Source organism: Pseudorasbora parva, chromosome 12 (genome assembly GCF_024679245.1).
Source record: "Pseudorasbora parva isolate DD20220531a chromosome 12, ASM2467924v1, whole genome shotgun sequence".
In the NCBI taxonomy this organism is placed as follows: Eukaryota; Metazoa; Chordata; class Actinopteri; order Cypriniformes; family Gobionidae; genus Pseudorasbora; species Pseudorasbora parva.
In genome coordinates this window covers 1,682,501-1,709,187 of record NC_090183.1, presented here as the reverse complement: position 1 = coordinate 1,709,187, position 26,687 = coordinate 1,682,501, and the positions used below count along the sequence as shown (strand labels likewise).

The 26,687-nt window shown below is 39.2% G+C and overlaps 3 protein-coding genes across 6 annotated transcripts in view; 1 reads left to right on the top strand and 2 right to left on the bottom strand.

Moving 5' to 3' along the window:
* Positions 1–16,216, bottom strand: part of mbd6 (methyl-CpG binding domain protein 6) — a 45,405-nt gene extending 29,189 nt beyond the window's left edge. The window contains exons 1-6 of the mRNA XM_067458711.1: positions 15,752–16,216; positions 14,476–14,653; positions 12,990–13,129; positions 12,109–12,211; positions 10,406–10,574; positions 3,364–5,073 (exon numbers count right to left, since the gene is read on the bottom strand). Coding sequence (XP_067314812.1) covers positions 3,364–5,073; positions 10,406–10,574; positions 12,109–12,211; positions 12,990–13,105 — 2,098 coding nt within the window. The 5' untranslated portion in view covers positions 13,106–13,129; positions 14,476–14,653; positions 15,752–16,216. The remainder of the gene's footprint in view (positions 1–3,363; positions 5,074–10,405; positions 10,575–12,108; positions 12,212–12,989; positions 13,130–14,475; positions 14,654–15,751) is intronic.
* A 3,044-nt stretch (positions 16,217–19,260) lies between these two features.
* Positions 19,261–24,893, top strand: ddit3 (DNA-damage-inducible transcript 3). 3 transcript variants are annotated; one of them, XM_067458721.1, is made up of 4 exons: positions 19,261–19,419; positions 20,691–20,757; positions 21,153–21,356; positions 21,442–24,893. In XM_067458721.1, exons 3-4 carry the CDS (start codon positions 21,216–21,218, stop codon positions 22,042–22,044), a joined length of 744 nt encoding a protein of 247 aa, XP_067314822.1. In that variant the 5' UTR covers positions 19,261–19,419; positions 20,691–20,757; positions 21,153–21,215; the 3' UTR covers positions 22,045–24,893. The 3 variants fall into 3 exon arrangements, with proteins under 3 accessions (XP_067314822.1, XP_067314825.1, XP_067314824.1); XM_067458724.1 differs by having other exon boundaries at positions 21,010–21,356; XM_067458723.1 differs by having other exon boundaries at positions 20,910–21,356.
* Positions 24,894–24,912: 19 nt separating this feature from the next.
* Positions 24,913–26,687, bottom strand: part of mars1 (methionyl-tRNA synthetase 1) — a 50,049-nt gene continuing 48,274 nt past the window's right edge. For both annotated transcript variants that reach the window (XM_067458712.1, XM_067458713.1), the window contains one exon: positions 24,913–25,250. In XM_067458712.1, coding sequence (XP_067314813.1) covers positions 25,101–25,250 — 150 coding nt within the window. In that variant the 3' untranslated portion in view covers positions 24,913–25,100. The remainder of the gene's footprint in view (positions 25,251–26,687) is intronic.

Sequence of the window (26,687 nt, the reverse complement as noted above, 5' to 3'; positions counted from 1 at the left end):
GTCAAGAAATGCACGCGCGATGGCATCCCCTGATGTAGGAGGACAGTAGTAGAGGACAATATTTTTCCCCAACTGTAGGGGGACCCCGAGAGCAAAAGTTACCAAGTGCTGCTTTAATAATAAGGAATGATTAATTATTTAAATCTCCTGTTTAAAAATAGGAAGATGTCATTTTGATGTCATTTAGATGTCACGTTAATACCTGCCGTATTAATACCTCATTTCAAATGTTTACGTGCTTTTTTTCTCTCTCTCTTTTGAGCGGTGATGAAAGATTACTCTTGTAAATACTTTCCAGCATTTCAGTAGTAAAAATGTAGGCTATAGATCTTTAAAATGCATCCAAATTACAGCGAAGCGCAACGATACGGTGCTCAGCAGGGGTCAAAAAGGATATAAACAGTTAATTTTGAAGCGATCTCGTCTTGAAAACTCAGATGTGGATTCGGACGGGAAATAAATCACCACACGACCTTCTGTTTGTCTAAAAACAGGAGGTCATTCGGGTGGTGGGAGGAAAAACACTGACATTATTTATTCGGACGGCAATAAAATCACAGACTAGTCCCTGTCAATGATACCTTACGACCCCACGAGAAACTATTACCATCCGAATAGGGATTAAGTTTGATTCAGTTTTTATGTTTCATTAACAGTTAGTTCATGATATATGTTCACCTTGGTAACTGTTGTTTCCATAACCCCCAAATGCCATGTTATTTTCACTTTGTGATATTTAAAAAAAAAAATAGTTGCAAAAACTAGTCTTGGACTGCTTTTTAAAGCTGTACCTTATAGCCATGTAGTTTACCAATCAGTATTAGTCATATTCTTCCAATTTAAGAGTATATTAAGTAAACATTTCTTAACCTCGTTCTTAAAGTGATAGTTCACCCAAAAATGAGAATGTGATGTTTATCTGCTGACCCCCAGGGCGTCCGAGATGTAGGTGTGTTTGTTTCTTCAGGAGAACACAAATGAAGATTTTTAACTCAGCCGTTGCTCGTATAATGCATGTCAATGGGGTGTATTTCTATGAGAGTAAAAAACACACAGACATACGAATCCATATTAAACCCTGAGGCTCGTGGAGACACACTGATGTCTTAAGACACGAAACGATCGCTTTCTGCCAGAAACACAACAGTATTTGTTATTTTTTACCTCATGTCAGACGAATCTCATCTAGTGTTCCCATCGCCATTACTTCCGGCGAAGAAGGTCAAAATCCCGGCGCGATCATATATTATATTAGGGCTGCAACGATTCATCGAGTAACTCGAGTTAATCGAATCAAAAAAATCCTCGAGGCAAAATCATCTGCCTCGACGCTTCGCTTAGTCCATTTAACTACACACAGATATTGGAGAAAGACATTTTTTGTGTAAGGACTCGGAGTATGAGCGGATTGCGGTTATATCCGCGGTTCAGGTGCGTAAACATCCCAAACATTGCAGGTGGATGAGAGAAATCGTTAATATGTTGATTTTAATAAAGACGCGGAACTCTCATATCACGCTAAAACACAATGAATGCGTGTCGTTCTTTAACTTTCGTTTTCAGCTCATGTCGAGATCAAAGACCGCAATGCGAGAGAGGGAGAGAGAGCGGGCGGGCATCAGCACTGGTAATATCATTTAATATCGCTGTTTTTAAATGAAGAAAACTGTGTGTTGAGCTTCAGGATGCGACGCTGAACATTTAAGTTTCATTTGCGGCAGTTCACGCGTCAGCTGAGGAGATACGAGCAACTCCAAACACATGAACGCGATGGAGTTTGCAGCTGTGCACATGGATCACCGTCATTGTGATGTGTGTGAAATCTTTAATGAGACTTTATATATCCTACTTGATAATATCTTCGAAATGCACCATTAGATGTTCTCAATACTAGGCGCAACAAATATCAGAACAAGCTGTAACGCGCGCGTGCGTGTGTGTGTGTGTGTGATTAGCAGCGCTCGTGCTTTCAGAGCTCAGAGCTGCGTGCTTTCATTGATTTGTGTAATTTAAATATCACACTTTAATCATATTTATAGCTACTAACTTAAAGCAAGCTGTGTTACAATGATGAATGATTAGCTCAAAAGATCAGCATGTGTGATGTACTTTATCTGAATTAAACATATCTCGCGTTTGATCACGTTCTAGCGGTTATTCCTCCGTGTGATGTATAGGTTGTCGACCCTGGTTTATGTAAATGTAATTTTGCCAAAATAACTTTTTTTGTTTTGTTTAGCAACCTACTTCAGTGTAGCTAATATGTGACGATAGCATCGCGCTTAACACGGAGGATTTGAAGTTGTGACGATCGGGTGCGGGTGGATGGTTTGCTTCTAACAGCTGATTCGGTGACGATAGAGCTGATCCGCGCATCTCTTATTCCAAGTTAACCTGTCCAATATGTTTTGCTTCAGTAAAGGAGTAAATAAGACAGTAAATGCTTATGTCATGCCTGAGCTGAAGCTGATACATGAAAGTTAAGTTGCACAACATAAATACAATGTTTAGTTATTTATAGAATATTTATAGAATATTAGAATATTTATATTATATAGAATTTATAGAATATTTATATTATTTATATTGGCATTATTGTTATTTATATTACTACTATTTAGATTTATTGGTTGTAGGTTTAGTTTTAGATTGAACTATGTTTGCCTTTTTAAAGTAATTTGAAATAGATTTTTATTTAATATAATATGGCAATTGTATGCATTAAAATTGTTTAGTTTCACAGTTATTAATGTATGCAATTTCAGCAATGAAACTTAATTTTTCTAAAAAGAAGACAAATTAGATGTTAATTTTAAGATACCCGTCTTATTGTCTCTTATTGCTCTTTAATAAAGAAAAAGTAATTATTATCCGATTAATCGATTAATCGATCGATTAAGTGGTAGATTAATCGATTACAAAAAGAATCGATAGCTGCAGCCCTATATTATATATATATATATATGCCTCCAGCATAGATTGATCGAATGAGGAATCTACGCCGATATTTTGACCTTCTTCGCAGGAAGTAATGGCGATGGGAACCCTAGATGAGATTCGTCTGATATGAGGTAAAAAATTACAAATACTGTTGTGTTTCTGGCAGAAAGCGATCGTTTCGTGTTTCATGTCTGTGTGTTTTTTACTCTCATAGAAATACACCCCATTGACATGCATTATACGAGCAACGGCTGAGTTAAAAATCTTCATTTGTGTTCTCCTGAAGAAACAAACACACCTACATCTGGGACGCCCTGGGGGTCTGTGATGTTTATCTGCTCTCTCATTTTTGGGTGAACTATCCCTTTAAGATTTACCCCTGGTGTAAAAATGCCCCAATAAACACAAGATAAGAAGCCTTACCTTTACTTTCCACAGCTTGGTTGTGATTTGACTGGTTAATTTGGTAGGTGTTGTGATCAGGGCAGGTCTCTGTCGTTTTAGACCCACAGCTTTTCTCCGGGAATTGGGGCAAGCAGGAGGATGAGGACATCTGGTTCATCATGCTCAGGATTAAACTGCTGAGGTCCGGCGTGGCGCCCGCGTGGGGCTGGCTCAAGTTCAGGATGGTGTTGCTGGAGGTTGTTTTGAGGTTCATGGTTGTTTCGTCACCCATTAAAGTAAAGGCTTGGGATTGGGGCAGATGGGTAGGAGTTTCAGGAATGGGCGCCGCGCTTTGGGGTTGAGGGATGGGGTTGTGTACACGTAATGCTTCGCATTGGGGCGTCTGTGGAGTAATGGGTCTGGGTGAAGAGGGCAAAGTGTGTTTGTTTCCAGGCGAAGGCTGCTGGGTTGCACTTTGCATGCTAAGAAGCTGAAGCAGGGCGGAAAGTGGCTGCGATGGAGATGGGAGGGAGTTAGCAAGCTTTCTGCATTCCTCCGAATCCTGCAATCGGTTCGAGAACGAGGCATTCGGAGGAGCGACAGATAGCCGGAGGTTTTCCGAGTGAGATACGGGAGGAGAAGGTGGCGAAAGGCATGGGGAGATGAGCATTGGCGGCACGGATAGATCGACTGCGGTCCGACCCAACTGGGAGTCTTTAAGCACGCTCAAAGCGTTGGGCGAATGCCTTTGCCGTTTTCGCCGCAAGTTTTTCTCAGCGAGAGCAGGCGAAGCCGGGGAAAGGGAGTGCGGGAGCAAAAGGGCGGTGAGGGACTGTGCTCTGGCGGAAGTAGGATGAACGCTACTATTTAAAGTGCTAATCAATACCTTTGACTGTTGCTCTTTGTCCAGGCCGGTAAGAGGGAGTGCGGTCAGCGCATCGGCTGCATTGAGCTGGCTTGGGGTTTTCTGGTTTGCCAGCTGGGCTTTAGCGGCGGCAGAAAGGAGGTTGCTAGCCGGGAAAGAGTTATTAACGTGGCTTTTTTGCGTGATCTTCTGTTGGTTGAGAATCTGTCCGATTGGAACGCCGAGCAATTCTGGGGCTTGAGCAGAGCTCAATCCGTTCCTCTTGTCACCAACATTGGGATGCACCAGCGACATCTGATGGCTGCTTTGGTTAGCATTGGAGTCTTTGTAGTGCTGCAGAATTCCCTCCAATCGACTACACGGACTGGAAGGCGCAAGCTTGGGAGATGAGGCTTGCAACGGTTTGACTCCCTGGATAAAGACAGACCCGTGCTCCGAGGATGTCGAGGAATGGCGAGAGCGTTGATGAGGTGAGAAAGTGTCTATGGATCGTGAGGGCGAAAGAGGAGAGGGCGATTTTTTACAGGAGTTGGAAGGGTCTGGAGGATGCACATGTGGTTTTGCATTGCTTGGAGAAGCCGGGTTATGCACTGTCCTTTGGGAGTGCCGCGCATGAGGGCTCCATTGCTGTTTCGCATAAGCAGGCATGCAACCCAATGGCGTTTGGGGCTTCTTTAAAGGGGAACCCTGTTCTGGAGGTCGTGAAATTGGGGTGAGGTTAACAGAACCGTTTTGCAGAACAGAGCGAGAAGAGGACAGAGGAAAGCCAATGTTGGATTTGGGCTGGCTGTGTCTTGGCTGAGGGTAAGTGCAGTGGGTGCCGTCTCCATGAGCTGCCATTGGTCCTCTCAGCTCTCTTCCATCAACTGAGCAAAGAACACCTCCTTTAACAAACAAGCAGACAACACGACTCACGTTACTGAAAAAAGCTGAGCTTTAAGGGTTAGTTCATCCAAAATGAGCCTATGATTTAATCTCCCTCAAGCCATCCTAGGTGTATATGTAGGCCTGTCACGATAACTACTGATTGTTTCGTGATATATCGTCCAAGAAATAATTGCGATAAACGATATTAGTCATTTTAAGACTATTTTATGCCACTGAATATATAATCCTAACATAACAGCATAATAACGCAAGTAGACCTACACACTTTCAAATGACAACCTTTTAATTCTTTAGATCATGGAAATTAAGGGTAAAAAATATTTCATCCTATATAAAAAATTGAATAAATAGTAAATTAACAATAGTAATTTCCCTTGTGAAACGGCTTTAACACTCGTCATTCTGTGTTGACATTTGTGCACCGGAACCGGATCGAGTCCATTTGGGCTTATTCTTCCAGACTGTCAGTAGTTATAACAAAATAACGCCTCAAATGACGTCTTTTTCACCGGTCGATAACGACTGTGTGTGTGAAGGAACTGCCCAAGAAACACTTTCGCCTCCGTCACGGAAAACATACAAGAGGACGCACAATCCAGTGAAATGTTGGGGACATTCATTATCATGTAAACATAATGGGCGATATATTTGTATCACAAAAAATGATTGAGGTCATATATCGTGCCATATATTGATTATTGCGACAGGCCTATGTATGTGACTTTCTTCTATCAGCCAAACACAATCAGAGTTATATTAATAAAATATCCTGGCTCTTCCAAGCTTTATGATGGACGTGAATGGTAACTTGGATTTTGAAGCCCAAAAAAGTGCATCCACCCACTATAAAAGTATTCCCTACGGCTCTAGTGGTTAATAAAGTTCTTCTGAAGCAAAAAAAAAAAAAAAGTTATTAGGGATGCACCGAAATGAAATTCTTGGCCGAAGCTGAAACCGAATAATAATGAAATGCTTGGCCGAAGGCCGAATACCGAACGCGGTGTTTCGCATTTTTTCAATTTATTAGGCATTTTTTTTACCATTACAATAATTAAATAGTAAAAATTTGCTTTTTACTATTTTGTGTTGCTTTTCAGAGAAATAAATCAAATAACAAAAATACAATTTCAAAATATTTATTTAACACTGAACATTTTTTTTAACATTCCAGCAGATATTATACAAACTAAGCACAACATAACTTAAAATAAATAATTAGTAAAATAAAAAATATATTTTTATTTGGCCATCTTTGAAGCCCCCCTTCTTGAATAGCCTATGTTAGGCCTATAACTGACTGCTGAAAGAGTGTAACTCTGTATGTCTACAACAAATGTGCATTGAATAGTGCAAACAATGTGGATGAACCCACAACAAATAAATAACTGTCCTAGACATAAGCCTACTTAGCCTACTTCTTCAGGAAAAGTGGCAGGTTCTTCTTTATGAAAAGTAGCTTCTCTGCTTTCTCACATGAAAGTCGGTTCCTCTTCTCATCGATGACATGAGATGCAGCACTAAACAGTAGGGGTGTGCATTGGCACTGCCTTCACGATTCGATTCGATTACGATTCACCAGGTAACGATTCGATTCAATTCGATTCTACGATGCATTGTGATGCATCAAAATTCTACTGCACACAAAGCTAATTCTTCATCAGTCATGAGGCAAGACAAGCAGATATTAAACAACAGATTGTATTGGCTGCTATGTGTCTCCTGTATCTTTGACATAAAAGTTATTAAATAAAATAAAATGTAATTAAATAAAATGAAATAAAATGCAATTAACCCTTAAATGCATGACTGTTTCACCAAACATTCTTACATATTCAGGTCGTTAGCCACCCAGATCTATATTTAACATGGATAGACCTCTACCTGTCGTGATAATATATAAAACTCCTGATTTTAGAGTAACAGCTACAGAAGAATAAAATAAAACCTATTTCGTTACCTTTTGGAGCTTGGAAGGATTCAGTTTGAGCAGATGTTTAATACCATCATCATATGACCTCGTCAGAGCTCGTTTACCAGTATATTCAGCATCTGCCTCATATTCGCCATCTCCAGCATATTCTCCAAACTCATTTTCAATGTCTTCAAAATCAATATTTTGATCACTGACAGCTTCTTGACCACATCCATCATCAAGAGACAGTGACACTAACATATGATTGTGTTTAGTACTTGCTCTCTGAAGTAAATCACTAACCCATTTCAAGTTTTGCAGATTATAATTATTGTTTCGTTTTCTGTCAGAGGTAACTATGAGTGAAACGTCACTTCATCATTGGGTATCAGACATTGCCACCTTGTGGAATAAAGGGGAATTGCACATAATCGATTATGGCACTTTGCCGCATCGATGCTGAATCGTTCATGCCCCGCATCGCGATGCATCGCCGAATCGATTATTGTTGACACCCCTACTAAACAGTGCTTCCACACAGCTGACATGTTTGCTGCATAAAGCACGCGCCTCTCACTCTACGTGGGTTACTTTTTGATCGCGTCATTTAAAAACGTCATTGTTCGGCAAAAATTATTCAGCCTTTTTACTTATTCAGCCGAATGCCGAAAGTGCTTTTTTTGGCTATTTTCAGCCGAATAATTTCGGTTGCCGAACATTCGGTGCATCCCTAAAAGTTATAAACAATATAGATTATAGTTCATAATTTTATAAACTATAATCACTGACCGGCTTCCAGTAACAGCTGTACATGAGTCTAGTCCTGGCAGAGGAGTGACCTCTGACGGCATATTGACGAACGCAGAAGCACAAAGGATAAGATTTAGACGTCTAACGAGACTTTTAAAACAAGAATTTTTAAAGATAAATGCGGGAGGAGCTTAAGTTTGTTGTTTGGGTCAGAGGTCATTCTTCCGCCAAAACTAGACTTATGTACGGTCGTTACCAGAAGCCAGTGAATATAGTTTATAAAGTTATAAACATGGTTCTTTTTCTTCGCTGCTGCAGAAGACCTTCATTAACTCTCTGGAGTTGTATGGATTATTTTTATGATGGATGGATGCCCTTTATTGGGCTTTAAAACCCCAGATACCATTCACTCCCATTATAAAGCTGGGAACAGGCCAGGGTTTGTGCAGGTTTAATGAAGGTAAATTTAAGACCATTTTAAGAAAATTTAAGGAATACATTTGTACAAGAGTTGCACAAACAAGACTTCAACATTTGAAAATAAAATTACCAGCAGATCTCCACAACTTTTTTCTTTGATTTGACAAAAGATAGCTTAAAAGTTTAAGATCTATTAGGAAATCTTGCGGAAGTGATTTTATGATTAAAACAAGAACAAATCTCCCAATGAGTTCATACTCAAGTAATTTCCAAACCCATTGACAGACATTTGTTCTTTTTTTAAGCACAAACTCAATTTTGTTCAATTTCTCAGAAAAAAAGATTAGAGAAGAAAATCTTAAATTCAATATCATGGCATTACATTTAAATTAAGACATTTTTAAGGCCTCCAAACACGAACTTTGGAAAGAAACTCCAATTGTGTTTGTCTGAAAGAAGAAAGTCATATACACCCCAGATGGCTTAAGGGAGAGTAAATTATGGGATATTTTAATTTTTGGGTGAACTTGCACTTTAAGGAGAGGTATAGTTTCTATAAAGGCTATTGAGAATGCTTATTTTACAATCTAACATAGAACCACAGTGTATTTTTGTTTTTTTGTCACACTGAACAACAGAAAAATGATCCTATAATAATAGAAGAATCAACCATTGCAAACCGGTCAAAATGCCTTTAAGTTAATAAACACAAAATAAGTATATGCATAAGTATTCAAATCAATTTTATAACGGTGCTGTCATCAGTTTCTGGCTTAAAACTAAACTTAATTCAGACTAGAGAATCTTCTTCCAGTTGGCCTCAATGTCTCAGACATGCCTTCCAGCAAACCGTAGCTATATCATATGACATCCTTTAACAGTGACTTTCTTTCTGCAACTCTTCTATAAAGCTGTGACTAAACCAACAATTCACAGACTAATGACAAATTTTAAGTCCACTGTGATTCAATGCTAGAAAGCATGAAAAACACAAAAGGGGGTGAATACTTATAGTTAAATCACATTCTGGAATGGTAAAAGGACTGCATTTATATAGCGCTTTTAACAGACCCTGTGGCCATCCAAAGCGCTTTACATTTTTGCCTCACATTCACCCATTCACACACCGACAGCGATGTCAGCCATGTAAGGCACTTGGTCGACACTTGAGCCCCTTTCACACTGCACGTCGGACCCGCAATATTCCCGGAGCATTGCCGGGTCGCCTTCTGTGTGAAAGCAACCACGTCCCGGGATTGATTACCGAATTCGACCCGGGTCGGGGACCGAGTGACATTGCAGTATTCGACCCGGGACGAGCGCTGTGTGAACAAAAGCCGAAACTAATGCCGCAGCGTGTACGTAGTTATCGTGCGACTCCTAGAGCTTGTTTTTCAATAACACAACCCTGCAGTGCCAGAAGAGCTCGTCGGTGTTTTAAACGCAGAGAGTGTTCGTCTACAAAAGAAACTAAAATTAAACAAGCAGAAATGTGCACAAACTGGACACAAGTCGAGACCACGGAGCTCCTTACTATCCGCGCTGAAGCTGAGATCGCTCGCCGTTATACGTCACATCCGGATGTCACGTGTCAACTCGATCCGGGACTGTTACGGGTTGTGTGTGAAAGCGCACATATTATGGTATTTCGCTGGCAGTGAGAATGGACCAAATCTAGCGGCCCGGGAACAAATGCCGGGTCGCATTATCCGTGTATTTGCCGGAATCGCAGTGTGAAAGGGGATTTGGTCAGGTGGAACCGGGGATCGAACCACCAACCTTTTGGTTTGTAGACAATCTACATGAACCACTGAGCCACTGCCGCCCCAATACATCCCAGTATGGCTAATACACTTGAGCTATTGTAAGTCTTTTTTTACTAAATGTAAACTTAGTGGTTGCAGTTTAGTTTACATGGTAAATAAACATTTAAAATACTGTGAAGTGGATGCTAAAGATGAACTCTGACTGACTGCATGCCTTAGCCAAATGTAATCATTTGAATGGGTAATATATGGACACAAAATACAGAGAACAATCTTCACTCCATGAGAACAGTCAGGGTTATACACTGCAGTTATAGTAGAACATGCTGTTGATTACTACGGACAATCATTTCAACTTGACCCTCAATTAGTTGAAAACAAACCAAAATTGTGCACTTTTAACATGTCATGTCACAGAAAATAGAAAGCCCGTGTAAAAAGTAACCGTGTTGGAATAATGTGTGTATTAAGATGCAGTACCTGTGGCTTGAGCCGGCGGCGGGAGTTGGGAGGGTTGCATGCTTTGGCATAAAGCTGCCATGGCATCAACTTTCCTGCGATGGTTACAGAGTTTGGTCATGTCTTCCTCTACTTTACTCGAATGATGACCAGGAGCTTGGACCATCGCAGCAGGGTCAAAATTAAAGACCTGCATTGATTTAAAAAGACATTTATTTAAATGCAAGTAATACATTTGCAGTGTCTGTTCAAAGCTGCATGCCACGTATTATTTCTGAAGTGTGCAGTATTTCTACGGGACAGTGAGCAAATGTCCTGCATGCACGAAATGGGGGGATTTTAAAAGTCTCCCTAAAATAATCAGGTTTATTTCTAAAATGATAAATGGACACTGAGGTAAAATAAAACATGCAGCATAACAGTTTATCATTTTATAAAATTACAGTGTTTCACATACCATTAAACACAGTACACAGTCAGCAGTACTAGCATTTCATTCCAAACATACACCAATTAGGCATAACATTATGAGCACCTTCCACTCGACCCCTCAAGGTGTGCTGTGGTATCTGGCACTAAGATGTTAGCAGTAGATCCTTAAAGTCCTGTAGGTTTTGAGGCGGGGCCTCCATGGATCTTGTTTGTTTGTTCGACTCATCCCACAGATGCTCGATTGGATTGAGATCTGGGGAATCTGGAGGCCGAGTCGACGCCTCAAACTGGTTGTTGTGCTCCTCAAACCATTCCTGAAGCGTTTGTGCTTTGTGTCAGGAGCATTATCCTGCTGGAAGAGCCACAGCCACCAGAATACCGTTTCCATCAAAGGCTGAACATGGTCTGAGCAATGCTTAGGTAGGTGGAGCGTGTCAAAGTAACATCCACATGGATGGAGGACCCAAGGTTTCCCAGCAGAACATTGACCAAAGCATCACACTGCCTCCGCCGGCTCGCCTTCTTCCCATAGTGCATCCTGGGGCCATGTGTTCCCCAGGTAAGCCACACACACACACACACACACACCCGGCCATCCACGTGATGTAAAAGAACACATGATTCCTCAGACCAGGCCACCTTCTTCCATTGCTCCGTGGTCCAGTTCTGATGCTCACGTGCCACTGTTGGTGCTTTCGGCGGGGTCAGGGGTAAGAGGTCACCCTGACTGGTCCATACGCCTCAAACTGAGCTGCTCTGTGTATTCTGACAGCTTTCTATCAGAACCAGCATTAACTTCTGGAGCAGTTTGAGCTCCAGTAGCTCGTCTGTTTGATCGGACCCCACGGGCCAGCCTTCGCTCCCCACTTGCATCAATGAGCCTTGGCCGCCCATGACCCTGTGGCCGGTTCTCCACTGGTCCTTCCTTGGAGCACTTTTGATAGATACTGACCACTGCAGACCGGGAACAGCCCACAAGAGCTGCAGTTTTGGAGATGCTCTGACCCAGTCGTCTAGCCGTCACAATCTGGCCAAACTCGCTCAAATCCTTACGCTTGCCCATTTCTCCTGCTTCACACACATCAACTCTGAGGACTAAATGTTCACTTGCTGCCTAATATATCCCACCCACTAACAGGAGCCGTGATGGAGAGATCATCGGTGTTTAGTCTTAATGTTATGCCTGATCAGTGTATGTGCAACCATTAAAACCTAAATGGATTAATTTGCAATCAAGTTTGCACAGAAAACATCATAAGCGAGGAGGCTTCGGTACTGAATGATGATCTCACCTTATTTGGGACAAGCGGGCACTCGAGACCACACTTACATGTGCCGTCTGTCCGCAGATACACCCTCACCTCATCCACAGAACGAAGGACTGTATCACTCGGGCTGGAGAAGAAAAAGAAAAAGATATGGCATTTTAGTTTGACAGCTATTTCACTTGGCTTGATTACATATCTGACAACTAACAATGACAAATGCAGTATGTAAGGTATAATTGACAAAGGGCCATTGAATTATCAGAAAATAATGCATACTGAGGTGGTAATGTGGCCACAATGCATTATTTGGGTGTGCAATACTCTCTAATTATTCAAAAGACCAGAGTAAATTATTCCACTTCAAGACATTTTGTCAAGTTTTTGTCCTTAAAACACTCGTGTGAAGGAATAATTTTATACGCAATTATTAGAAAATATTGAAAATAATATTATTTTCAGATAATTCAACGGCCTGGAGTCAACAAAAGCAAATACCACCACCAAAAAATCAACTTCATAGCTCACAGTAGTTCTGTATCTATAAATGTTTCAATCTATCGCGCAAAATCACTTCCCCTTAATGGAGATGAATGGGATTTTTCCTCTATAGCATTTAGCTTTACCATCTTCACATATGATCTTCACAATAACGCAGACCAATTTGGAGCACAGCTTCCTCACTAAATAAACCCTAATGTCAAACACAGCCGGGTCTGCACCAGAATCCCTTGGTGAAAGCCAAACGCGCTTGCATGTGTTTGCACGGGTGAAGTCACACACATTTGTGCGTAATCATCGTCAGGCAACTAAGCAAAGCATGTTCACGATGTACCTTTTAATAGCAACACAGTTCATATTTGAGAAGAACATCATCACAGTAAACGCAAAGTAATGTGTAGACGTACCTGATGTAAGACACAACCCCATCTTCCACTTTCCTCTGCCAGCCAATCGGGATCTGAGCGATGAGCGCCGTACCTCCATCTTTTTCTCCTTCTGCACTCTCACTGCCCCCCGTCATTTTCTGCTCACACACATCCAGCTCCTAAAGACAGAAACCAGTTTCAATTCAGATCCAAACTAGATTAGACGAAAATGTGTTCACACTGAACCTAAATATGGTTGTCACTTTGCATCTGAGCATTTAATCTGACTGTTCTGGATTCATACGCCATTCATAAAGTGTAGATACAGGTGTCATCATGTAGTGACATTCACAATAAGTCAGTGTAGAGACAGAAACCAGCTTCAAATCAGATCCAAACTAGTTTAGGTGAAGATCAACTCACACTTAAGACTTATATCAGTTGGAAATGTGTTCACACTGAACATAAATATGGTTGTCACTTCGCTTCTGAGCATTTAATCTGACTATTCTAGATTCAGTAGCTATTTATAAAGTGAATGAAGGTGTTATGTTGTGACAACTACATTTATAATAAATCGGTCTAGTGACAGAAACCAGCTTCAAATCAGATCCAAACTAGATTTGATGAAGATCGACTCACACTCCAGGTGGAAATGTGTTCACACTGCATCTAAACAGGGTTGCCACTCCTCTTCTGAGCCTTTAATCTGACTATTCTGGATTTGGTAGCCATGTATAAAGTGAATGAAGGTGTTATGTTGTGACAACTACATTTAAAATAAACCAATGTAACCAGCATCAAACAGATCCAAACCAGACTTGATGAAGATGGACTCTCACACTTTGGGATTAATTTCAATTGAGATTGTGTTCAAATCGAATAGGGTTGTCACTCCACTTCTGAGCATTTAATCTGAGTAATTTAGCAGCCATTCATAAAGTCTAATTCCAGGTGTCATCATGTAATGACAACTACATTTCCAATAATTCAATCTAGTGTGGGGGAAAAACAGCTTCAAATTAGATCCAAACTAGATTTGATTAAGATTGACTTACAATTCTGTTGGGATTGTGTTCACACTGAATCTAAATGTGCCACTCTGCTTCTGAACATTTAACCGGACTATTCTGGATTCAGTAGCCATTCATAAAGTTAATGAAAGTGTTATGTAGTGACAACTACATTTAAAATACACCAGTGTAGTGAAAGAAACCAGTTTCAAATCAGATCTACTGAAGATCGACTTACATTCAAGACTTACTTCAGTTGGAAATGTCAATTCACACTGAATCTAAATATAGTTGCCACTCAACTTCTGAGCATTTAATCTGTGACTATTCTGGATTCAATATTCATTCATATATTTTGTTTTGTCAAAACTGTCTGCAGAGACACCGCCATGGTAATCACAGTAAATCATCAAGGGTTTGAGCATGTATTCATTAAATAAATGTAGTAGTAGTACGAAAAAACATTGCAGTGTGTACGATACCTGATGATTAGAAATTCGGTAATTTTGTACCTTTTCATTTTTATACAGCCTTGGTCAGCACCATTCGTGAAATACACCCTTTAGAGGACATATACGCGGCATTAACGAAGCACAACGCAACAGAACAAATCCGTCTTGATCCACAATCCTCAGCGGTCCTATCAAATGGACTGGGATGCTTCTTTGGAACCCTCCACGATCTGACAACCTGAAAACATAAAGAAAATACATTTCAGTTGGGATTGACATTGCTTGAGTAAAGAATATGAACTTTTTAAAACTATTTTTAATATACCTATTGGAAAAATTAATCGTTTTGATATAAATACTAGATAAAATTTGAAAATTTAGATGATATACAAGGTACGGTTTGATATTTAAAATGCATTTCAGTTGGGATCGACATTACTTGAGTAAAGAATATAAAATATTTTCAATATAACTATTGGAAAAAATGAATCATACTGATATAAATACAAGATGATATTTGAAAATGTAGATGATATACAACAAGGTACGGTTTGATCACCATATTTAAAATTCATTTCAGTTGGGATCGACATGACTTCAGTAAAGAATATAAAATATTTTCAATATAAACATTGGAAAAATTAAGAAATACTACATGAAATTTGAGATTACATTAATATACAACAAGGTACAGTTTGATCACCATATTCATGTACCACGGTTTCTAGCACTGAATACCATGGTAGGGTAAGGTATATGTCCAAAAACACGGTACTTTTTCGTTAGTGTACAGTTCTGACATATGGTTGACAGTTGAGTGAAAAGTGACAGTTGAAAATGATCCTCAACGCGCCGCGTCAAAAATTCAAATGTAAGTAATCGAGATGATGTCACAGATTAAAACCATGACATTTTAACGGTTTTTATTCTGGCATTAAGGCGGGTGAGTGTGAGCGGCTAACGCTCAGGCTATGGGATCTGACTGGCGGAGCAGCGAGCTAAAGAGTAAACAAACCACCAAATACAAAAAGTGCGCAAAGTGTCCGAGAAATTAGGATGTAAATACGGAAAGAAAATAGAAATACATCCGTCCAAATACCGCCCTGGTACTTTTGAAGACTGTACGTCCCGAAGACTAAACAAATGTCGCGTATTGACGGCTAGCTGGCCCATTCTTAAACATCCCATTTGTATTGTAAGCTTATGACATGCGATAACGCTCTGATATTAACCAACGAAGCGATCTTCGTTACATTAAAACGAAAGCGTTCTAGTTTGTCGCGTCGCGTTCAGCGTAGACGCGCTGTTAGCTTTCTTTAGCTCGCGGGCTACGTACCTCTGTGTTTACGAAGTTTCCTGCTTCTTCGGCGCGCTGCACAACACAGGCGAAAGACAGAACAAGCGTCTCGATGGAATTGAGTTGCAAATGTCGCCGTTGCGGGAGCTGTTATTAACGCAGCGTGATTTTTAAGCACTTCCCCGCGTCTTCATCCATCCGAGCCGTCCTGCTTAAAAACAAAGAGCAATAACGCTTGGTTTTATTGCGCCCCGTGCATTGTCGTCCAATTTCGCGTGAATCCTGCTCGGCCGCGGAGCGTGCGATCGCTTCATTCAAAGGTTCAGCGCCCTCCTAAGCGTCTTTACTGTGTGCATATGCGAGCGAGGCGTTGATTGTGGCTGTGTGATGGTGCTTTTAGTTTATCTTCGTTTCCAAGTTCCTATTTTTCCTTAGGATCCCGTGCCAAAAAAAAATCATGGAGTTTTCGTCCGCGCATGCGCAGTAGCTGCTGTCGGGGTTGGGAATTCCGTACAATTTCAAAGCCACTAGGAGGCGCGAGAGAGCCGCTCGTGAAGAGGAAACGCGCCCTAGTACAAGAATAATGGATACACTTCTGTAGAAGTGAGATGTTTGGTCTAAAATTACATCATTTTTTTTTACTTTGCGAATTGTAAAATAAATATTTGTTAGGTTGTTTTTTGTTTTAAAGGCCGCATTTAAACAAGCCTGTGACATCATCTCAATCAGTTAAATTATATTTTTTGTCTTGGCGCGTTCAATATCAGTTTAACGGTCACTTCAACGGTCTCTAATTGTGAGATATTGTTTTTACGTCACTACGTAGAAGATTTATCTTCAGATACGCTCCAAATTGAGTTATCATTATGTATTTAGTATTTTTAGTTATAAACTGGAAAGTCTCTTCTCAGTATCATGTTTGTATAAAATAAACAAATTCTATCAGTCTATTATGTTTTTATGTGCAGTAAAGAGGAATAATAAAACAATAAAAAAACTAGGCTAGAAATGTTCATTTAACGATTTCCCCCCCGAATTTATGATCAGCCTCAAACTACTCGAAATGTCATTTAAATTAAATTCAAACGCTCTGGTAACCTTAGATGTTCGCGAACTTCATCTGGAAATGTGGTTTCATTGAATTGAGCAGGAGGCGAGAATATCCTGAGAGAAAGATATTTCTGTTCGTCTGCCATAAAATGATTCCACACACACGCATATCTTTATTGGCCTTATTGTGTCAGTTAGCTGAGAAAACAAAAAAATGGTTCGCCCGTAAGTACTTTATAATTACTGAGGGAAATGGCAGATAAAACCCATTTAGCGTGGAGGAAAGATGTAGGAAATCAGGGATATTTCTAAGCATATGGTGTTGTAAAACGTCTGTTATTCTCTTGAGCAGAAATGTGATTCGCTGGCACAATCTGAACATTTGGGTGTGAGTCTTGGGTGCGAGTTAGAAATATAAATCATCAACCTCCTACAACGACGAAGGCATATAACTCGACAAAGTTTTCCAAGCAGAGCGAGTTATTGAGAGTTAAACCTGTTAAAACTTCAAAGGAATGTTGAGTAAACACAACTTTGGGGAATAAAAGCATAACCTGCCAATAGAATTACACGCTCGGAGGTGATAACCATTAGGCAGTGGGGAGACTACACAGCAACAGCCAACCGATCGTGACGTGGAAGTAGCGTCTCCACGCGAGCGGTGCCCTGCTCCTGGAAACAGTATTTGAGGTTTCTATTCGCTAACCTTACGCGCATCCCACTTGCGCTGTTGCTAGGCAATACATTGCACGCTTTGCACCATGCAAGTTTAACTTCTTAACTCTTGCGTTTGGAATAGTTTCAGAATACTAACGAGATGAGCCCCTGGTGACATCAGTTGGCCAGGAGTTACAGGTCAGCCCGTGTTATAACATCTATCATTAAGCAGTTAAAACGGGGGGTGTAGCCTACCTGTTAATTAAATACCATTGTAAACTAATTACCATCTTTTTATTTACTGCTACAGGACGACACTACACGATCTGTGCAGCATTTAAACACGGTTATGACATCATCTCAATCACTTTTGAATTTTTGACTTGGCGCTTTGAGGATCAGTCACGTCAACCGTCACTCGACTGTCAACGGCTATGTCTGAACCGTACACTATAACGTATTTCACATTATACACAATTATGCCAGCATTCCCAGTGCCACAGCAACAGTCTTAACTGGGTTATAGCCTACTCGTGCTGAAAAAAATACTAGTGAGGTTTTAGGGTTCAGATCAAACCCTGGACAAGTTGATCACCCAATGGTGTTTCCATTAAAGTGTGTCGTTTAAAAAAAACGTGCTGGTTCTACACTCAATATATAAACATTTTGGGAACATTACATAAAACCAATTTGTTCTTTCTGTCAATAACATTTTAATAATCTAATGAATAATTTCCCACTACACAGAACTTTTTTTGTCCAATGGAAATGTTCAATGGATGTCAATGCCAATAAAGAACCAATAAAAAACACATCTGTAGTTAATTTGGGTGACCAAATGACAGCATTCTGAAAATTAGAATAGGCTAACACAACATCCACACGTTGATTATCTATAGAATATATAGGATACATTTAAGGCCGGGACAAAGATTAAAACCTAATCTGCTGATTTAGATCTTTAAGACTTATCTGTGAACTAGATTCTGACCTTTACCATTTTAACGTCACTTTATGGACTCATTTAGCGATTCTAAACAGGTGTTGAATAACACGTAGCCTATTCATATACCGAACAACTCAAGTCCTTTCTTCTTCTGTAATATTTTTTTTTTTTTTTTTTTGAATGCAGAATCTATACTGGTTGTATTGAATTGTGTATCTCGTTGTTATGTTGTCAAATGGACTGGAATGAAATGGCTGAGGAACGCAGTTCGGGTGGGGTGGGATTGTTCAAACTCGAGTTAGGATCCTATGGAATCGTTCCATATAGTGCTAAACTGGATGCATTAGGAAACATGAAAGAATCGCCTCAGGTCACTTAGAGAGGAATTATTAAAGGTGAAAAAAGACCGAACAAATCCGTACAATATCACACGAATATTAACGTTGCCTATTTTTATAGGTGCATATGCGAACGCAAGCAAAAATGGACACATTTTTCCTACATCCTTATAGGGTAGTTTGTCAGTTTTTTTTTCTTTCTAACGAAAGGTTGTTTAATAAAACATGCTCGGGTTCTGCTAGTCTTATCTCCAACTAGAAACCGGTTGCCAACGATTGCATCATTCCTTTCATGTGACTCCCTTACGCCCCAAATTCGTCCTGGCCGTCTTATGACTGCATCACATCTTCCCGCTCACACAAACTCGCGCAGAGCGAGACAACCAGCAAAGTCATCAAGTCCCGCCCCTCCTGCCCAGCGCGCCCGCTCATTGGATGTCTCTAAGCAGAAGAATTCCGACCGCCTCGCGTCATTGGCTCACACGGCCGACCATCTCCTGTCAGTTTCTCGTAATCTCGGTTAGGTTGCGCCTTGAGATCCTTCCCCCAGAGTTCGGTTGGAGTCACTCTATAAATGTCCCCGGGAGTTTCCGAAATCCACACTCGGTGACTTCAACTGAACAATGGTTAACATGAGCTATCACCAATCTCTACAAAAACACACACAGACCCTGAATCCGAAACAGCCGAGGAAAAGAAATAATAAAAAGAAAAGGGTGAGTGTCATCTCTTTTTCCTATTCTTTTTTTGTAATGTGATGTACTTTTCTTGCTGGTGTATGTCAAGCTTCTCCTTCTGGAAAACAGGAATGCGCGTGTTCTGGCGACTATCCCAGGCTGTTTTTGGAATACTCATCTCAAATTTCACAGGATTTTCCCCTTTCTCCATCGGCTATTTTCTTTATTTAACCCAACATCATTGCGCTTTTTCTTCCTGGTTTATTCACAATTACTTGAATAGTTATTAACCAACAAAACTACGCGATGACAGCTGTCATTTCGCCACAATCGCGGCATTTTAGACGCGCACGCGAACTTTTTTTGCGAACGTTTTATTTTTAACGGTTATTTTGTGATTTGTTATTGATCGCCAGTAACGCCTCCTCAACGGAACTGCGCTACAATCAACTTTTTACACTTTCAGAAATCAAATGGACGTAGTCATGGACGCTAACTCGCTGTGTTTTTATATCGCTAAAGTACTTTTAAAGTGTTATTTTGGTGCGAGGTGTTCGCCCTTTGTTTCCTCACTCCCGTACTTTGATTCCATGACGTCATTGGCTCGCTGTCAGTTTCGTAAACCTCCGCTCCAGATGGGCACAATTATAGTAGTTTATACTAGAAAATTCATTTAAACTATTTAAGTGACAGAAGAAGTTAATTATCGTATTTAGTTATTTTCAAAATATTCGATTTAGTCACCCTTTGGAGTAACCAGCCAGAATACAACAAACAAACGCCATTATTATACAATAATATATAATTTATATATATTTTCTCTTAAAGTTAAATATCGCTTTACACCGCATATATAAATTAACCACCGCATAATTATATACACATTATGTATAAATAATATATTATATAAAAAAATAAAAGCTCTCGAGAGTGCCTCAGGCTCATACATTCCGCCGACATTTAAAGTAGAGTTGGTCGCGTTTCCACCTCAGATGAGTTGTGAGGTTATTTCAGCTTAACTTGACTGTCTTCGCTTGTTTTGACAGACTGTCTGCTCTCAGACTCACACAGAGGGCGCCCTCGAGCACACAATGCGCCTTTGTTTACATAAAAAAATACAATGACCTAATTTTAGATTTAAGATTAAAGAATCAATAATTGCTCCGTGTAATTTTTACACGCAGTCGACCTTAATTATCCACAAGGCCCTTCATCTTCGTTCTTGCACGTGTTTGTTTCACAGCAGAAATGTTTAATATATATATATATATAAATAGTTTTTGAGCTGTTACATTTTTTTATTTCTCTAGAATTATTGGGACAAAATATCGCCACCAACCCACATTCAAACTTGATTGACAAGGGACACTTTTAAAGGTGAGCACCTTTTTACAGTTTATATTTTGTTTTTATTGAAGCACAAGAATGATTTAAATAAAAGTAAACATTAAAGGAGGCTATAATAAATAATTTTATTAAACTTTTTTCCCCCCTCTGCTCATGCATGCTTCTGAAACTCCTCCATAAAGCTGGTTATTTATGTATTGTGCAATAACGGCGCTCGGCCACTGTGTGTCCCTGTTGCACTCATTGGCCGAGCGGATGATCTTATTGTCACGTATATAATAGCAGGTCACCCAGATAAATCGGCTATTCCCAAAACCCGGTGCAGGTGTGCGGTTAAAGCTCCCTCTAGATGAGCCGTCGTCACAGCATTCAGAGGTTTGTTTTTTTTATCACTTCCTCCAGTTTATTTATTTTTTGTGGGTCAGGTCTGGTGTGCTAGGTGTGGGAGCATATCGTATTGTGTCTGTGGATAGCGACTGATTGGTGCGATGACTGCGGAGTGGCTGTACCCCCCTGGTGTGGGGCCGCTATGTGGTGCAGAGTTGGAGGCGTGGTATGAAGACCTACAGGATATATTAGGCTCCGACGCGGGCGGGGCCAAACTTACGCGAGCCCCGCCTTGCTCCGAGGTCAGTAACGTCAAACGCTGTTCTACAGTCGTGTCCGTACGACGTTTTTTTCCTTAACGGTTTGTGTTCTTCGCCTCTCATGCAGAAGGACCCCGAGTTTCTGGATGTTTTGGAGAGTTGCTCGCTCACCTGGTTGACGGAGGGGCAGGTTTGGGGCGAAGGTGTTCAACGCGTAGCCGATGATCCGCCGCCGACGCCTCCGAGAGCGGAGGAGCGGAGATCCGGAGATTTGGAGCAAACTTCATCCGGAGGAGATTTGCTTCCGCCGGAGTTTTTCGAGCTTTTGAGCGAAGGAGGCGTCGGCTCGGTTGAAACGATGGTTGGGTATCATCTCCATCCGCCTCCATCTCCGGCGGCGAGTGAAGAGGAGCTTCCAATGGTTCCCGACACATCTTCATGCTCCTCTGAATCTCGCTCCCCTTCCCTTAATTGCTCCCCGCCGGCTTCCCCTCCCGCCTCCTCGCGTCCGGGAAAAAGGAGGCGCGGCGGCGGCGAAAAAGGAGGCGCGATTTGCTCGCCGTCCCCAGGGAAGAAGAGCAGAAGAGAGCGAGAGCAGGAAAACGAGAGGAAAGTCCAAGAACTGACGGATCAGAACGAGCGCCTCAAAGCCGAAATCGAGCGGCTCGGAGAGGAGGTGCAGAGAACGCGCCGCGCGCTCATTGAGAGGCTCGTCAACACCAGGAGGTGAAGAACAAACGGGACTTGAAGGAGAGGCGGACAATTGACCGTGAAATGCACATTTAGAAGGAGATAAAAGACACGTGGGATAGGGGGAGAGAAGGAGGGAGGTCTCCCACCGAGAGAGAGAGAAAGAGAGAAAGTCAGATTAAGCCGTAGAAAAGAACGAATGTGGAAACACGTCCCGGTCAAAACTCGCCCCAAACCAAAAATCAAGTTCTCATGAAGACTACGAGGCTTTTCCAGAAGATTAAAATGACTAATATTTACATGATTTAGCAGATGCTTTTATCCAAGGAGGTGAAAAATCACAAAAAAATGCTAATATTAATACAAATATTAAAAGGAAAAATTAAATTAGATCAATGATTTTTTTAAAAAGGCTAATTTTTAGACAAATGTGCTTTTAAACATTTAAATTAAAGAATATGAGGCTTTTCCAGAAGATTAAAATGACTAATATTTACATGATTTAGCAGATGCTTTTATCCAAGAGGTGAAAAAAAAAAAAAAAAAATCACAAAAAAACGCTAATATTAATACAAATATTAAAAGGAAAAATTAAATTAGATGAATGATTTAAAAAAAAAAAGGCTAATTTTCAGACTAATGTGCTTTTAAACATTTAAATGAAAGAATATGAGGCTTTTCCAGAAGATTAAAATGACTTACATTTATTCATTTAGCAGATGCTTTTATCCAAGAGTGGAGAGGTGGAAAAAAATAAAAAAAATAATAATGATAATTTAACAAAAAAATGCTAATATTAATACAAATATTAAAGGGAAAAATTAAATTAGATGACTGATTTAAAACAAAAAAGAAAAGAATCACAAAAAAGTGCTAATATTAATACAAATATTAAAAGGAAAAATGAAATTAGATGACTGATTTGAAAAAAAGGCTAATTTTAGAAATGACTAATTCGCTTTTAAACGTTTAAACCTGCTCAAATGAAAAGGCAGGTGTTACTGATGTTTATCGAATGACACTTCAGATAAATAAAGATGGCAATGGAAATATCAAGAGCGAGGAAGAAACTCGATTTAAAAACAGAAGCCGAATGTCCCATTTCTGTAATGCAATGTTTTAAACATTTAAATCAGCACTGGTTTAAGACAGCGACACAAATGCAAAATATTTCTTTAAATGGTCAAAGAAGGACACAAATTAACGAATGAGACATTTTGCATTGCATTAATAAAAATGCACTTGACTGTTATGAAAAATTATAATACAATGCAAAAACCTCAGTGACATATATTTTTTAAAGACATAAATTGAAGAATGAGATTGCTTATTAAATTTTACTGCTGTAATACAAAAAAGAAATTAGACGACATAGAAAACGAAACCTAAAGGTGTGTAAAAAAATGAATAAAATGACTAATACGTTTTAAAATTTAAATTTAAATGTTACAAAATGACACTTCGTATTGCTGTAACGCAAAGAAATTTGATTTTATCTGCAATTAATTAAAATGACTGATACAATTTAAATCTGCAAAAATTAAATGCATGATTACACTTTAACGAATGACACTAAATAAAGTAAAGAATTGATTGAAGATTGCATTACAGCAATAAAAATAAAGCAGAATTAGTCATTTTTACATTTTTTGCACTAAATTAAAATGACTAATGCATTTCAATGCTAAATTAAATCTGCAAAAATTAAATGCATGATGAGTAAATGTTACAATTGAAGAAATTACTATGAATAAATTAAAGAATGACATCGCATTACAGCAACAAAAACAGCAAAAGCAAAGAAATTAGACAAAAAAAAAACGTTTTGCGCTAAATTAAAGTGACTGTTATATGTACTTTACACATTTAAATCCGCAAAAATGAAATGCATGATGGTTAAATGTTACAATTGAATAAAGTGTACTGAATAAATTACAGAATGAGATTGCATTACAGCAATAAAAACATCAAAAGCAAAAAAAAAAATGTTGCACTTAATTAAAATGACTAATATGTACTTTAAATCCGCAAAAATGAAATGCATGATGGTTAAGTGTTAGACTTGAACTAGTTACGCTTTGAATAAATGACAGAATAAGCATTAAAACATCACAAGCACACAAAATTCGATTTAAAAAAACAAAGCCTAATTTATTAATGTTTTGCACTAAATTAAACCGACTAATACAATGTTTTAAACCAGCTAAGTATCAAAGGAGGACACATGAAAGAAGGAGATATTCTGCTTTACATTAAACACTTTATTGAAGTGAATTTGGGGTGTTTTTGACCGGTTTCGTGGGATTCACCATAGTAATATCACAAAGGAAAGCCTAGCTTTTATTAAACCACCCAAAGGTTAATCAACTTCCTGTGTAATTGAAAGCTGATGGTTAATCTGTGAGGAGTTTTGAGGGCATGTAGACGATGGAAGAACTGCAATAACCAGAAGAAGAAGAAGAAGAAGAAGCGCGTGATTGTAGGTTAACGACAGGGCTTTAAATGTGTTGATCAGTAGCTCAGGACTGTTATTCTGAACGAGTGTGAGCCGTTTCTCTCAGCGCTCACCACCAACCAGAGGCCTCTAAGCGCGAGTGTGTGTGTGTGTGTGTGTGTGTGAGATGAAGCTATGAATGCTGATTTAGCTCTCACTTATTTCTCTTTTTCAATATTTTTAGACCTAGTGGTTTATAACACTCTCTGCCTCTAAACCATGCCTATTTTTCTATACGTGTATCACATGATCATCTTTACATGTATAATCATTGCCCGTCCTAATACTGGAGTAAACGTGCATGCCGAATTACTGTATTAGCCTAGCACATTTTTATCTGGATTTTATTTAGACTTGTATTACACACATTTTGCTATTAAATTTTTTTAAATGAACCGACTCGAGTCTGTGAGATTTTTTTGTCTTGGGTGTTTTATTGAGTATATGAATGAAATCACAATAATTGCACCACAGAAAAATCTAAATGGGGATACACTGATTTTATTGCATTTTAAAAAGGTGTAAAAATGATTGGATCATGTTTATAGGAGTGGTTGAATAGTGTAGTCGTAAAATATAAAGTTCTTCCTGGGTTTTCACCTTTATTTCTTCTTCCCTTTGGGAGCGGCCGGCTCTGGGTTCTTGCCCTCCGCAAGAGAAAGTTGTTTTTTTAGCTCAACTAATTTGGTGACTTCCTCCCCAATGACCGACTTTTCGGCTTTCTGAGCCTTTAGAGCTCGCACTTTATCGCCCTGGAACACAAACACACACCCATGAATCATAAATCATCACTAATATCTCATAAATACATCACATACTGGCACTTCATCAGTCCTTAACAAAACATTGCACAGCTCAAAATTATCCATTTTTCTTTTATGCCAAAAATCATTAGGATATTAAGATCACGCTCCATGAAGATGTTTTGCACATTTCATACCGTAATGTATTATTAGTAGTAATAGGCAGGGCTAAGGACTTCATTTAGACAACTTAAAAGGAGATTTTCTCAATATTTAGTTTTTTTTGCGTCCTCAGATTCCAGATTTTGTCCAATCCTAATAAAATCACACATTAATGGAAAGATTATTCCCAAAAATGACCCTTATGACTGGGTTTGTGGTCCAAAGTCACATTAATAAAATGAGTGGGGAAATTTGTATTAAATGAGACAGAAAAAAATCCAGTTAAAAACATAACATAAATGAATAAATAATCATATATTTTTTAATATTCTGGATTAAAACAACAGACTAATGCAGTTTCTGAGGCGCCACAATGATTTTTGGAAGAAAATGGCGGCGCACTTGAACCGTCCTCTATTAGATTATATTGAAAAGACAAAAAAGAAATAAAACGCATCAACACACACACACACACACACACACACACACACACACACACACACACACACACACACACACACACACACACGGTCTGGACAAATGACACCTTAGATTAATTAATTATATTAAAAAGACAAAAAAAAAAATAATTAAATAAAAATGTGCCCTAAATTGTCCGATCCTAACAAACCATACATCAATAAAAAGATGATTTATTCAGCTTTCAGATGCCGTATACATCTCTAATTCACAAAACTGAGCCTTATGACTGGTTTTGTGGTCCAGGGTTATGTGTATAAATATATACATTTAATAAAATGAGTGGGAAAATTTGTATTAAATGAGAAAAAAAACCTAATATCGGTATTCTAATATCAATTTTAATAAATGTCGTATTTATTTTAATATATATATATATATATATATTCTAACATTATAACCGATTAAAACAACAGACAAATGCAGTTTCTGAGGCGGTATAATGTTTTTTGGAAGAAAATGCCGGCGCACTTGAACCGTCCTCTATTAGATTATATTGAAAAGACAAAAAAGAAATAAAACGCATCAATACACACACACACACACACACACACACACACACACACACACACACACACACACACACGGTCTGGACAAATGACACCTTCATTCTTTATTCAAATATGAGACCCTGGACCGCAAACCCAGCCATAAGGCTCATTTTCTGGAATAAATAATCTTTCCATTAATGTGTGATTTTATTAGGATTGGAGAAAATCTGGAATCTGAAGGCCCAAAAAAATCTAAATACTGAGAAAATGTCCTTTAAAGTTGTGCAAATAAAGTCTTTAGCACTGCATATTA

Bases quoted from the DNA above. Each gene is read 5' to 3' on its own strand.
- ddit3 (XM_067458721.1), top strand. From the start codon at position 21,216: ATGACTGCGGAGTGGCTGTACCCCCCTGGTGTGGGGCCGCTATGTGGT. The intron at 21,357-21,441 runs GTCAGTAACGTC...CCTCTCATGCAG, and splicing joins GAGCCCCGCCTTGCTCCGAG to AAGGACCCCGAGTTTCTGGA.